This window comes from Drosophila melanogaster, chromosome X (genome assembly GCF_000001215.4).
Source record: "Drosophila melanogaster chromosome X".
In the NCBI taxonomy this organism is placed as follows: Eukaryota; Metazoa; Arthropoda; class Insecta; order Diptera; family Drosophilidae; genus Drosophila; species Drosophila melanogaster.
The window spans coordinates 7978461-7992457 of NC_004354.4; the positions used below are offsets into that span (position 1 = coordinate 7978461).

General features: G+C 42.8%; 1 protein-coding gene across 4 annotated transcripts in view; it reads left to right on the forward strand.

Moving 5' to 3' along the window:
- The window catches only part of sn (singed), a 22578-nt gene extending 14437 nt beyond the window's left edge, over nt 1-8141 (forward strand). For 2 of the 4 annotated variants that reach the window (NM_078521.3, NM_001169226.2), the window contains exons 2-6: nt 3911-4191; nt 5528-5948; nt 6010-6579; nt 6648-6896; nt 6974-7625. In NM_078521.3, coding sequence (NP_511076.3) covers nt 3987-4191; nt 5528-5948; nt 6010-6579; nt 6648-6896; nt 6974-7067 — 1539 coding nt within the window. In that variant the 5' untranslated portion in view covers nt 3911-3986 and the 3' untranslated portion in view covers nt 7068-7625. Of the gene's footprint in view, nt 1-3910; nt 4192-5527; nt 5949-6009; nt 6580-6647; nt 6897-6973 lie in introns of all 4 variants that reach the window. The other 2 variants (NM_167143.3, NM_167142.3) reach the window with 1 other exon arrangement.
- The last annotated feature ends 5856 nt before the right edge of the window (nt 8142-13997 follow it).

A 13997-nucleotide genomic window follows, 5' to 3' on the forward strand; every position in this document is an offset into this window, starting at 1 on the left:
AAGCGGCAGCTGCACTGGAAAACCAACCTGACAACGGATTTTAGATCTTGGATCTGTTGTTCGCATTGTTTGAATGCGACTGCGTTTATCAGTTAGCCAACTAGCGAGCTAGCTAGCTGTACCGTTATCATTAACCAGCCAACAGACAACGCAGAAGCAGCGACGCAGGCAGAGCACGCATGAGAGCGAAACACACGCAAAATAAAAAGCAGGTTGGTCGCTCGAAATGAAGAGGAGAGGGGGGGGGGGTCGTGGAGAGAAAGGAGAAAGGAGAGTGGGGAGAGAGGAGGAGGTGGAGAGTCGGGCAGAGCAGCACGTCAATTGGTGAAAGGTGCGCTGGATGCGATAAAGCTTCCATCATATTTTACATTTTAGTAATTTGCTAAAAGCAAACAGCACACACACGAAATAGGAGAGCACATGTCGTAGTGTGCGTGTGCAATTTCATTTAATTAGATTGCGTTTTAATAATGCCACAAACAAAAGCACAAACACACACACACACACACAGATACACAGGAGCACATCAAGGGAAAGATAAAAGATACAGATACACCATCATTCTTTTCTCTCTCACACACACACTCACACACACACGCATCCCATACAATTGCTGCAGAAGTTCGCACAAACACACAGACATGCATACAGATTGGAACATGGGAACATACTATAGCGACATTCAATCGCGGCGATATTGATAGTGTAATTTAATTGATTTGCCAGCAGAGCAGAGAAGCAAGAAGAAAAAGTCGAAGCAACAGCGGCATAATAATGAGCAGACAAGAAGATGTGTCCGTTGAAAGAACGAGATTTGAGATACCCTGGAAAAAGTATTTATTATTATTGCGAAACTTGGTAGAACTATGTGTATTATTTCCGAAAATTGCATTTCAACAAAATTCGTTTAATTATCTCAACATCAAGAGTACATATTTTATTGATACTGAAATACTTTAACTGCCCCAAAAGCCAAGAGCGCCACTTTTCAAGGTCAGGGTGGGTAGTGAGCGCAGACAAAGCCCGAATCAAAAGCACTTGGCAACAGCTTCTGGGCCTTTTGGCATCGAGATGAACACGAACATGAAGATGAGGATATTCTCGCCTAGATAATGTGCGCATGGATGTGGATGTGTGGATATGGCTGTGTGGATGCGAAGGCAGGCAGTGCGGCTGCTGCATTTGTTCCGCTTGGCGATGCCCGGCACTCCATTTGCAGTAATTGGCGCTGCTTGTGGCCCCAAGGCTCTCCGATAATGATGATAATGGCAATGATGATGATGTTGCTGCTGCTGCAAGTTGCTGCTGCTGCAACGGTGCCTAACTGTTGTATTTGCCCGGCCAACATTGCTTTGTCTAATTGCTTGAGGACGTGTCCGTGTGTATCTTCACCAGAGATCTAACGTCTGACCCCTGTATCAAACTGGCAAATAAAAACCAAATACCAAAAACGACTCGTTTGCATAATTAATTATGATTTGCACTGCTCACGAGTGTGGAAATCGTCTTGTAAATGGTCATAATTAATTTCCCAGCGAAATTGCACAAACATTTTCGCCTATCGAATTGCATTTAGCCTGAAGACAAATGTCGAAAGACGTTAAGAGGGAAGGCAGTTGGTCGAAAAAAGAAGCGGGGAAAGGTAAGGTGAGAGGATGAGGTATTGCTAAAAAAGTTTTTAAGCTGACGAGGCATCCAAGTAGCGAGCGTTGACTCCAGAAAATAACGAAGGAAAACCCAAAGATACACACACAGAAACCCCATGAAACACGTCAAGTGCAATGCGAATAATAATTATGAAAAAGATAATTTACCTATGAAAATATTGTTTATCTCACTAATTACCCATTTATAAATATATGTACATGCTAGTTGCCTTTCAAACCAACTGTATTCTTGATCTAAACATATTTCCATTAAGCAAAAGCTAATGACAGTTTTTCGTGACTTTATATCACATTTAAGATGATCATATATTTGCCTGTGCAATTTCGGCACTCATTTCACGTTTTTTATTCGTATTTTCATTTCATTTTCGTTTGCTTTTCATACTATGTTAATCTGCCATCTGCGATTTGCTTTTAAGCCAACGCCCAGGCCATCGTCCTCCGGCCAATTTTATGTTTTATATGTATTTTTTTTTCGCTGTCCAGGAGCCAACGCCTAGAAATACAAGAAAAAAGTCAAAAAGAAAAAAAAATACAACTGGGAAATGTAGGAGTCGCTGTCACGCTTTTGTCTTCAACTCCTATATCGCCCCTTTTGTGTTTGCTTGCCTTTTTGAGAAATTAGAATGCAAAATCCAACCGCCTACCGAACTCCCGCTCCTCATTAAACCCTACAGTTGCAAACACCACCGCTCACACACACACGCACACACATACACACTTACCTTTTGTGGCATCAACTGTTTCTGTTTTCAGTGTTTCCCCCAGCTTATTTATTATGATTATTGTGCCCCCGTGACTGTTTTTCTCTCCTCGCATTTAGTGTCTGTGCCCCTGAGTATTTTTTTTATATTTATTTTACCTCTTTTTTTATAAATAGTTTTCTTTTTTTTTTCCTTTTTTTGTTTTTTCTTCTTGATGTTCTTAATTTATGTTTAGCGTTACTGACTGTGGGCCTCTTTTTTGTGCTGTACGCTTTTATTGTCGGTCGGCTGGCGGAGTTGTGTTGACTCATCCGGGCCCGGCGATTCATAAGCTCTGATTTGCAGGCACGCGTCACGCTAATGAGTTGTTCTTGTTCTTGATTCGGTTTATGTTTATTATGATTCTACCTATATATGTACTTATCCTATGCACACAGCGTTCTTCTTGCAGCAATTGCTAATGGCCTTAATGTTGCCTGCAGCTGCTAAATACTCGAAACACCGATATATGTATTTATCAGTGAATAATGGTTGCGGAAACGGTTTTCAGAAATTTGTAGAAATTCAATTGCAAAAGATTATGAATAAAACACTAAAGCAATAACATTCAATAGATCAATTGTTGATTAATTTCAACCGGCAAATTGATTGCTATTGATTAGTTCTAGGCAGTTCAAGCTCGGCGCTTGTTAATCCAATTATGCAAACAAAGTGGGAAATACACTATGCTCCAGATTAATTAATTGGATCAGTGTGTGTATTCCCAGTAGGTGTGATACCAGTTCCATCGAAGTGCGAAGCCAAACACCTGCTACGAATCGCAGTTTTATCGATGGATCCCATAGGATCCGATACGAGTGTCATCGATGCATTGACGGCTGACTGCTGCCAGTTGCGTTTGAATTTATTGGAGCTGACTTGAATACGGAGAAAAGAAAGGAGTTGGAGTTGAAGTTGCAGTCGAAGTCGAAGTCAGAGTTGTGGATCAGCGACATGTGTCGCCATGTAATGCAAATGTTATCTGCATTTCCTGTTGAGATGAATGGCATAGCCAAAGATCTCAGTATGGAGAACTTCTCGGCTCCCTCCTGGCGATGCCGAGAAAGCCCCCTTGCAGAACCCACTGCCATTCAACATGCATGCAGCACACATGGCAGACAGTCCAGACAGTGAAGACAGTGGAGACCCTGTTTGACAGCCAGGATGGTAGTGGTGCCGAAGCGAAAAGACTACGACGACGACGACGACGACCCATAAATCTTGCGCCCAGACCCGGCACGCCCCTTCGCCGCCCGTCCCTCGACAAAGTGTTCATCAATCAAGCGGATAGTTTTACATAATTAAACGAATAATCAATGTTTTCACCCAGGGGCGTTGCCAAAGCCAAATCGTTCACCATAAAATACATTGAATGAAAGGCTAAAGATAACTTTAACAAAGTGCTCAACTTACAGTAACTTCTTTAAATTTAATTGTAATGGTACTTACCATGACTTTACCCGGAAACTAATCGTCCCACTCTCACATCCTTCATTGCAGCACCATTAAGTTCGATCTTCCTTACGCAAAGAAGCCGGATTCCGGAGACAGCCTCAAGATTGCTCCCATCAGCACCATGAACGGCCAGGGCTGCGAGCTGGGCCACAGCAATGGCGACATCATCTCACAGAATCAACAGAAGGGATGGTGGACCATCGGCCTGATCAACGGCCAGCACAAGTACATGACCGCGGAGACCTTTGGGTTCAAGCTCAACGCCAATGGCGCCAGTCTGAAGAAGAAGCAACTGTGGACGCTGGAACCCTCGAACACCGGTGAAAGTGAGTAGAGGTTCTTAAACAGATGGGAGAAATGTTAGTTAGTTGGGTTCTTGAAAGATTTAAGATACTTAAGGAATAGTAAGCAAAAGTTAAGGATATGAATGCTGAATTGAATTAGGATACTTCTGTGGATATTTTCTGTATGTATCTGGATTTGGTTTAAGATTGATCATCTCTTCTTGATTACGATTGGAAAAAGAAAAGTTTTCGAATCAAATGCTATTTTATTCAATCACAGCTGTGGCGAGATTAACAATTCAGTCATTCGGGGCCAATCGATGGCATATAACATTCGAGTGGTAAACACAATATCCATGTGCGTGTTATCTGCAAATATCACCGATAAGCATGTAAATCCCATGACTGCAAGTGATTTTTTGTTTTATGTTTTTTTACTCCTTTTTTTTGTTTGCTTTAGCAGGGGAGTGGTACATATATTATTTGGAAACCAGTTACCCCAACTGCTGGACTTAAGTGGCGCAGTCGAAGCCATTTGCCAACCGTAATCACCATCATCTTGGCCAGTTAGTGGAGTCTTATTTTTTGTTTTTTTTTTTTTTTATTGTTTACAACATAAATCATCTGGGGTCTCTGGCGAAGAGGAGGATAAGTCCAGTTGCACTAATTTGATGTGCTGGAGAGTAGAAAGCAAAGCGCCTCACGAATTTGGCATCATTTATCAACCTGGCGGCTGGCTGCATCGCAATTGGAATTGGATTCGGAGTTGGCTTTGGCTTTGGAGTTGGCTTTGGAGTTGGCTTTGGCTTTGGAGTCGGTCTTGCGCATGGCACTGCAGTCCGTTGTGTCCGTGGCCAGCAATTATAATTAAAGCTGGCTAGCAACTGCAACTGGTTTTTATACAGTCGCCGACACCACTCTGGTCGTTGCCACTGGCAATTAATAAACATTTTCTATAATACCAAAGCCATAAGTCAGCCGGCATTCGTTGTGGTCATTAAAATAGCTCATCCAAATTGAAAATTTCTCGGCCTTGCTGCTCCTGTAGTGGAGTGCAACTCCCAACTGAATATTACCGCTGTTTGGTGGATACGGATTGAGCAAATGGCTAAATGGCTCAATAGATGATAGCATTCAAAATGTTTGGAAAGCGAGCCAATGGTCGAAATGAACGGGGGATATCGATAGCTCCAAATGCCATCGACGACGGAGCGCGAGACAAATCGATTTTTAAATTTTTCCAAGCTGCCAGGGGGCATTTTCTCATCTTAGAAAAAAAAAACGAATGTAGGAATTCTTCGAAAAATGCTTTCCTTGCAGCAATAGCTCGCCAATGAAGCGACTTACTAATCCATGGACTTTACCATATCTGTTTCAGGTATTATCTACTTACGATCTCATCTGAACAAGTACCTTTCGGTCGATCAGTTTGGCAACGTGCTGTGCGAGAGCGATGAGAGGGACGCGGGCAGCCGCTTCCAGATCAGCATCAGTGAGGACGGCAGCGGACGTTGGGCGCTGAAGAACGAGTCGCGCGGCTACTTTCTGGGCGGCACTCCGGACAAACTGGTCTGCACGGCCAAGACGCCCGGCGCCAGTGAGTTTTGGACGGTCCATTTGGCTGCCCGGCCGCAGGTGAATCTGCGCTCCATCGGACGCAAGCGATTCGCCCATTTGTCGGAGTCGCAGGACGAGATCCATGTGGACGCCAATATTCCTTGGGGCGAGGATACGCTCTTTACGCTGGAGTTCCGTGCCGAGGAGGGCGGTCGCTATGCTCTGCATACGTGCAACAACAAGTGAGTGATTGCATTGCCTTGACTCTACAATGCATCTAACTTTTTTTTTTCCCCTTTGCAGATATCTGAACGCCAATGGAAAATTGCAGGTGGTGTGCAACGAGGATTGCCTGTTCAGTGCCGAATATCATGGTGGCCATCTGGCGCTGCGCGATCGTCAGGGTCAGTACTTGTCGCCCATTGGCTCCAAGGCGGTGTTGAAGTCCCGCTCGTCGTCAGTGACGCGGGATGAGCTCTTCTCGCTGGAGGATTCGCTGCCCCAGGCTTCCTTTATAGCCGGACTCAATTTGCGATATGTGAGCGTTAAGCAGGGCGTCGATGTGACGGCCAACCAGGACGAGGTCGGTGAGAACGAGACGTTCCAGCTGGAGTACGATTGGTCGGCGCACCGTTGGGCCCTCCGCACCACCCAGGATCGCTACTGGTGTCTGTCGGCGGGCGGTGGCATCCAGGCCACCGGCAATCGTCGCTGTGCCGACGCTCTCTTCGAGCTGATCTGGCACGGCGATGGCTCGCTCTCGTTCCGGGCTAACAACGGCAAGTTCTTGGCCACCAAGCGCTCTGGTCATCTGTTTGCCACCTCGGAGTCGATCGAGGAGATAGCCAAGTTCTATTTCTACTTGATTAATAGGTAAGGGAATTGTTTACACCATTCTGTATTTTCCGTTTTTAATTGCATTGTTTTTGTTAAATTAACAGACCAATTCTTGTACTGAAGTGCGAGCAGGGATTCGTGGGCTATCGCACGCCCGGCAACCTGAAGCTCGAGTGCAATAAGGCCACCTATGAAACGATTCTGGTGGAGCGGGCCCAGAAGGGCCTGGTGCATCTGAAGGCGCATAGCGGCAAATACTGGCGCATCGAGGGCGAAAGCATCTCGGTGGATGCCGATGCGCCCAGCGATGGTTTCTTCCTCGAGCTTCGCGAGCCGACCAGGATCTGCATAAGGTTGGACCGCATTTGCTGTCATTTAAAAACGGCTGTAAATTATGATTGTTAACTAATGCCGATACTCTATATTTTAGATCGCAGCAGGGCAAGTACCTGGGCGCTACGAAGAACGGGGCGTTCAAGCTGCTGGATGATGGAACCGATTCGGCCACACAGTGGGAGTTCTAGGGCGTGACCACGACCATCCCGAATGGGTTGCTGCACGCGTCATCAGTATCACAATCACACACATACTTCCCAACCAAGCGGGGATTCCCTAATTATTGATCCACGCAGCTGAAGCGCCAAGAAGAGTCGCACAAGAATTTGATATATCCTAAACAATTGCAAAATGAACGAAATTAAAATGATAGGAAGGAAACGTTGATAGACCCAAGGAGATACGAGTGAATGAAAAATGAAGAAACAAACTTATATATTTATATATAAAGATCTACGTATACATAGAGAGAGATTTTTTTTAAACAACCTATTTAGCTTTTTATACGTTTTATACGATGAGAATATCTACAAACGAGAACAAGAAATCTTTTAGCGTAGACAACAAAACAAAACTTCTGTCGCGAGTCCTTCCGTTTTATCAAATATATCAGCAACTAGGCCAGCAAAAATGAAGAAAGACGTAATGGTTATACAAGCACATCATATATACACCAATATATACATATTCGATTCGTAAAGCTTCACGGAAAAGAAACTAAAAAAAAAGCGAAGGGAAATAAGAGCAAAAAAAAAAAAAAAATATGAAAAAAATAAAAATAAATCAACACATATTCCTATAAATTTATTTATATATTTATATACATATTGATATGAACGATAATACATGAACACACACACATACACACGACTCCACACGCTCACATAGACACGCATGTCCAAACACACACACACACACACACTCAAGCAAGCAATTTTAATACGCATAACAAAATTTAGTCGCTAAGCAAAACTTAAAAAAATTAATCTGTAATAAAAACAAAGTCAAAAATTAAACATCAAATCTCTCCGTACGGCGATTTTGCAATGGAATCAACTCCACTATATCTAGCATATGCATATATTGAATTAGTTTTTTGTTATTTATTTGCGTCGATTTCTTAATTAATTAATTAGTAATCTTTTTTTTTTTTTAATTTGTGCACTTCAAAACGAAACAAAAACTCAATCCAATTTAGTTGCTAAATCTTAAAATGGAAATTTTGTATGATACATATGAAATATATACATATATACAATTATGTTGTTACTTTTTATGGGTTAATATACAACGGAAAGCTGAATATGCGAAGGGTTGCATTATTTTAACGTGTCTTTATTTTCACGGTTACTTTTTAAGTTGAAACTTAAATACATGCATCTGGCATCCCCATTTCCGCTAACTGGCAACTCGGCGCCCAATGCAACCGTGCAATGTACTGCTATTTTGAAAAGGCGTTAGAAATTCAAGAAATAATTTCAATATAATTTATTTATCGTGAAATAAAATGCAAATGAACCGAAGGCATACGTTTAAATACTGTTATTCATAATTTTGTATGAAAAGCATTAAAGTGCAATCAATTTAGTGAACAGCAGTGAAATAACGCCATGTAATGCAATAAGTCTAAAGGTCGCCAACTTTTGATTGACCGGCTGACAAATGGTTGGTGGTAGACCCCGCCCCCCTCGCAATTTTCCAACGCCCACGGGCCATGGGCCACCTGCAACGTGTGCGGAAATTGGTGCCAACTGTCATAACAAGATGGAGCACACTTACATACACACATACACGTACACCTCTAAATACATATGTACATAAATGTGGCAGTGGCAACCAGGAACAATGGGGCGTGGCTGTGGGGGTGGAGGGGGTGCGCTCACTTCGTTGGCGTCCAACTGCCTCCGTCAGGCAATAATAATTCGCCAGTCATTGACAATGTCGGTGCCATAATGGCTCTCCACTGGCTCCGGTGGCCAGTATTCTCTATCTTTGGCTTCGTCCGCAAGCCATTATATCCCATCGCCGCCACCCAATTCCATCCACTCCCCTGGCCCATTTGGTGCACTGCGTCGACGACGTTGACAAAAACGAAATGACACAGGGCGCGCACCCGACACCTACAATTGTCAGCGTCGTCTAAATGAATGAATTAAGTCAGACATGTGACATAACTGCAATGGCCGCACCAGGAGCAGGAGCAGGAGCAGGAGTAGGAGCAGGACCAGGGCACGAACTCGAACTCGCACCCACACCCAACCAGAACCTTGCAGAGACCCAGATTTGGGGATGGAGTGGAGTGGGCGCCCCTGGCCACGGCAGCAAAAGTGGCACCATCACCACCATCATCAACATGGCAACCACCGCTACCAAAAGCCAGTCCTGCACATTTGTCACATTGTGCACTTTGACTTAAGTACTGTAATTAAGTTTATTTATTAACTTATTTATTAATAAATATGTGAAGAATCATATTAATTGCATTTTCCATTTAAAATCAAGCAAATGCAATCGACTTTTTTTTAATTCTACGCAAACGCAACAACTTTAATTGCTGCAATAGCCGAAATTCGTTAAATTAAAAATGAAATATAGTGTATATAATTTATTAACTTGGTAATTGGATGGTAATTGAAAACACTGCTGCTTGAAGACCACTGTGCTTCTCTGCTGCTGTTGTGATTACGTACTGCACTTGGTGCACAATGGACAACTACGATGACAATGACGCCGGCCAAGTTATATGGCGCACACGTAGCGAAACTCCAGCACTCCACGACCACGCCGGCACCACCACCCAATTCATCCATCCATCCATCCATCCACCCATCCACCCAATCCCCCCAAGCACCCCTGAATTTCAACCCGGCCAAACGACTTGGCGCAGGACAATGGCGGAATGCAAATGGCACACGGACGTGGGATGGATGAACACGGCGCGAAAATGTATGTACATATGTATATATGCAACTCTGGCCATTGGACTGGTGCAATCATCCAAGAATCTGTCCAACACCAGCTGGGATCGGGATCCATCGTATCCGGGGCAGCAGCACGTAGTCAATTCGACCGGCAATTTGTGGCAGTGCAGACGCTTCTCTCGGCCGGCCGCCAATTAAGCAACAAAAGGGACGCGACTTTACTTTCCGCGATGGTCGGGCATGGGTCGCCATTAAAACGGAGCGACGTTGCGAAATGTTTGTGACGAAACCAAACTGAACGAAACGTACTGCCTCCCGGACTCAATCCCGGTTGCAACTTTCGCCGCCGGATTTTCTCCCACTTACTTGCTGCACATTTTGCAACAAAGTTGCCAACATCAAAGTGGCAACAGCAGTTTTTACACACTGGCAAAATTGCAGTTCTCAAAAGCAAGAACATTAATAAATTTATGTTGCACAATCAAAAGTAGTCAAGTGATTGAACACATTTTCCCACTTAGTTTTAATAACATCTTAAATATAAAAATATCATGAAAAATAACTATAATTTGTTGATTTATTTAAGAAAACTTAGATTTTTTGTTACCACACAGAAGACGGAGAAACAGTTTGAAAAAGCCACAAACTTTATGCCTTCATTGCACAATGGGCCATTTTAAAAATTATTTTCACAGTTAAATGTCTTTTCGTTACAAATGTATGGTCTAACAGCAAAAGGATATATTCAATCGATCCTATATACATATATTCTGATATTATTTTCCTAGCACATCTCATTTCATCTCGATGACTTTAAATTATCCTTTTTGGCCAACTATAGTGTTAGTTGGCCCCATAGTGCATAGCTCCGTCTCGGAGTTTTCAATTTGCTTTAAACATTTTTATTGTTTAGCGAAATGTGTAAGGACAACTGAAAGCGGCTGTGGCGGTCCAGGACCAAGCCAGGACGAAAAGACCAAAGCAGGACCAAGTCCTGCGCCCAACAAGTGGATGGCCGACCTGACCCCGCCAAACGTACATAGCTCGTTAGGTGGAATAGGAAAAAAAGAACAAAAGCCAGGGAAAGCAAATGATGGTGAAGCCATGGACCTGCCATGTGGATGGACTAATTTGCCAAATTGCCGTTCGAGGCGCCTTAACCGAAAAACTTTACACAATTTTCACTTAATTAAAAAATATTCCACTTCTCAGTTCGCAACAAATTAAGTAGATGGCCTAATACATTAGGCTATCGGACTTTTTTAAGGTCATAGCAGAAATTGATAGCTCTTATTATTGAGTTTGTGCAACAAAAGGTAAGGAAAAATGTATCTTTTACTCAGCCCTATGATGTGGAGCAATATACCTCACCGCTCCACTAACATTTGTTTCCAATGTTTTCTAAGCTGATTTTTGGGCAATAATAGCCAGTATTTTGGACAAAACTAAAAAAATATTGGTCCAATGCAAACAAGTCATACCTTTTCAGATTCGTCATAAAATTTGCAATCAAGTGGCATTAACAGCTGGAAACTTTTGATTTTGTCTGTTTTTCGCAAAAAAGGATGATTTACCCCTTACAAAAAATTTAAAAAATTCAAAAATTTTAAGTTTCTTGAAATCAGCAGGAAAGTGATAGAAATCGTTAGCTTAGATATTAAGCTGCACAAATCAGTCATTATTTTAGCTGTGCGACCAATTTTAACGAAGTTATGTCCAAAAATTCACTCGAAAATATGCCATTTTTCCATTATTTCTTAACTGGATTTTTCGCAAAAAATAATCAGTATTTTTGTCATAAGCAAAAAAGTAATAGTCCAAATATGGAATGCCATACCTCGTTGAACTCGTAATAAAATTTGCAATCAAGTGGCATTCACAGCTAGAAATTTTTAATTTTGACCGTTTTTTGCAAAAAAGGCTGATGTTACCCCTTACAAAAAATTTGAAAAATTACAAAATTTTAAATTTCTTGAAATCAGCAGGAAAGTGATATGTATCGTTAGCTTAGATATTAAGCTGTACAAATCAGTCATTATTTTAGCTGTGCGACGAATTTTAACAAAGTTATGACCAAAAATGCATTCGAAAATATGCAATTTTTCTATTATTTCTTACGCGGATTTTTCGCAAAAAATAACTAGTACTTTTGTCATAAGTAAAAATTGAACTCATCATAAAAATCACAATCGAGTAGCATTCACAGCTAGAAATGTGTGATTTTGGACATATCCATATATGCCAGTCATAATTTTTAACTGTGAAAAAGTTGGTTTGGTAAAATGATACCAGGCCTATGATCCTTAGCGTGATCAGATTTCCCTTCGCTTATCGTTGTCGTTGTGATATAAAAGCAAGGATGGAGACAAGGCAAACGCATTGCAATATATCGCCGGCTCCTTCTTGCGTTGCAAACGGCCAATCCAATTAGTTTGGACTGTGTAAACAAGGAGCTTGGGCTCCACTCGCATGTGGCCACCGGGCAATAAAAATGGAAGCAGCACAAACAACAAAATAAGCAACAAAAAATCAACAACAACAAAAGCCAAGGGAACAGAGCAATGAACAGTGCTGCCAGCCTTCCAGCAGGAAACTAGCAACAGGGACGCAGACAGGGAACGCACAACACCATACACACGCATACAGGTGCATGGGAGCGAAAGGGAGGGAGGGACGAATCCAGTCCAGTGGACTTTGGACATAGACGCCGCCAGGCCTCAGGATGTGGGACTAGGAATAACATTTTTATATTCTCCCGTACTCTCCCACTCTTAACTATTTATGAGGTCGAGTTGTTTGTGCAGTTTGATTATTTTCCTGGCAGCAGGACAACGTTAACCTGTGACTTTTCATAATTCAGAATTTTGGCAGAACAGGCTAGAAAGAGATGGCGAGCGAGTTGGGGGATCGCATTGGGAGTTGGCGACGTGGGAGAGTGAGAGTGAGAGAGAGAGAGAGAGAGATCAGCTACAGTTGTGGGAATATTTATTGGCACACGTGTCGTGCGTTTCATTCTTTTATTTTTGTTTTCTCATTCAATTAAAAAATGCTTACTGCAACTGCAGAGCCATAAAAAATAAAGGAGAGATGCAACCAGCGATAAATGAAATTGATTTTATTTGTATAAATTGAAATTGGTTTCAACAACAGTCGGCCAGAATCTGAGCTTATGAATAAAATGCAAAAATTCCAATAACAATTGCAATCTGGATGAGTACAGTGCACTTTGCTAAAGGCGGCCAAATGGTGTCAACTATCTTGATGTCGTATGATATAATCGGCAATTTTCATAATATTTGATAGAAACGAAGAAGGCATTTGTAGGGAGGCAATGGAAATTGAAAGGATAATACAATTTCTATATATGTATGCATGTATGTTTGTGTGTACATAACCAATATTCACTGTAATAATCGTGATGAAAACCGCAGAGGGGGGGGGGAGGGGGTTTGTGGTTGTTGCAGCTGCAAAAGCATTTTATTGTGGCCATCGAGGAAGCGTTTGTTAACTGCTGCCCGATGAGATGACGACCACGATGGTGATAATGACGATGATGAGGACCTGGCAATGGAGAAAGGAGCTGGTGGTTGGCCAAGAACCTCTCCACTCCCCCTTCACCATTACACTTCGAACGTTGGCAGCTTTAATTAAAAAGTTACCTGGGCAAAAATGTTTTAGCTATTTGCCTGGCAGCGATGGCAACCTGACCCTCTCGCCTTCGAGTGAATCCAATGAATCCAGTGAATCCCGTGAATTCTGTGAAAACGCCGAGTCCCCCACCGCCCCCCCCCCTTCCCCACCTCACCCATGAACCAAGCTAACCGAACTGCCAGTCAACGGCTGTTTTGCTGCTACCTCTGCTGCTGCTGCTGCGGTGCAGGTGAAACTTTCTATTGGATTCTGGATGCCAGTTCCTGCGCCCCATGGCCCATGGCCCATGCCCCATGGATCATGGACCATACCCATGCTCGTGCCGCACCACTACTACTTACCAATTGATTCCCGGGAAGCCGGTATCGATATCCCGTGTAAACTTCGATTGACAGCCTGCAGCAAGAATCGGAATGGCAGCGGAAAGGTAACGAGCGTTCAATTGGATTGGTTTGGATTGGATTGGGGTCGGAATGGATTGGTTTCTGTTTCGTTTTCAGCAGAGAACCAGTTTATGCGTGTTGCATTTCCCATATCTATTGTATT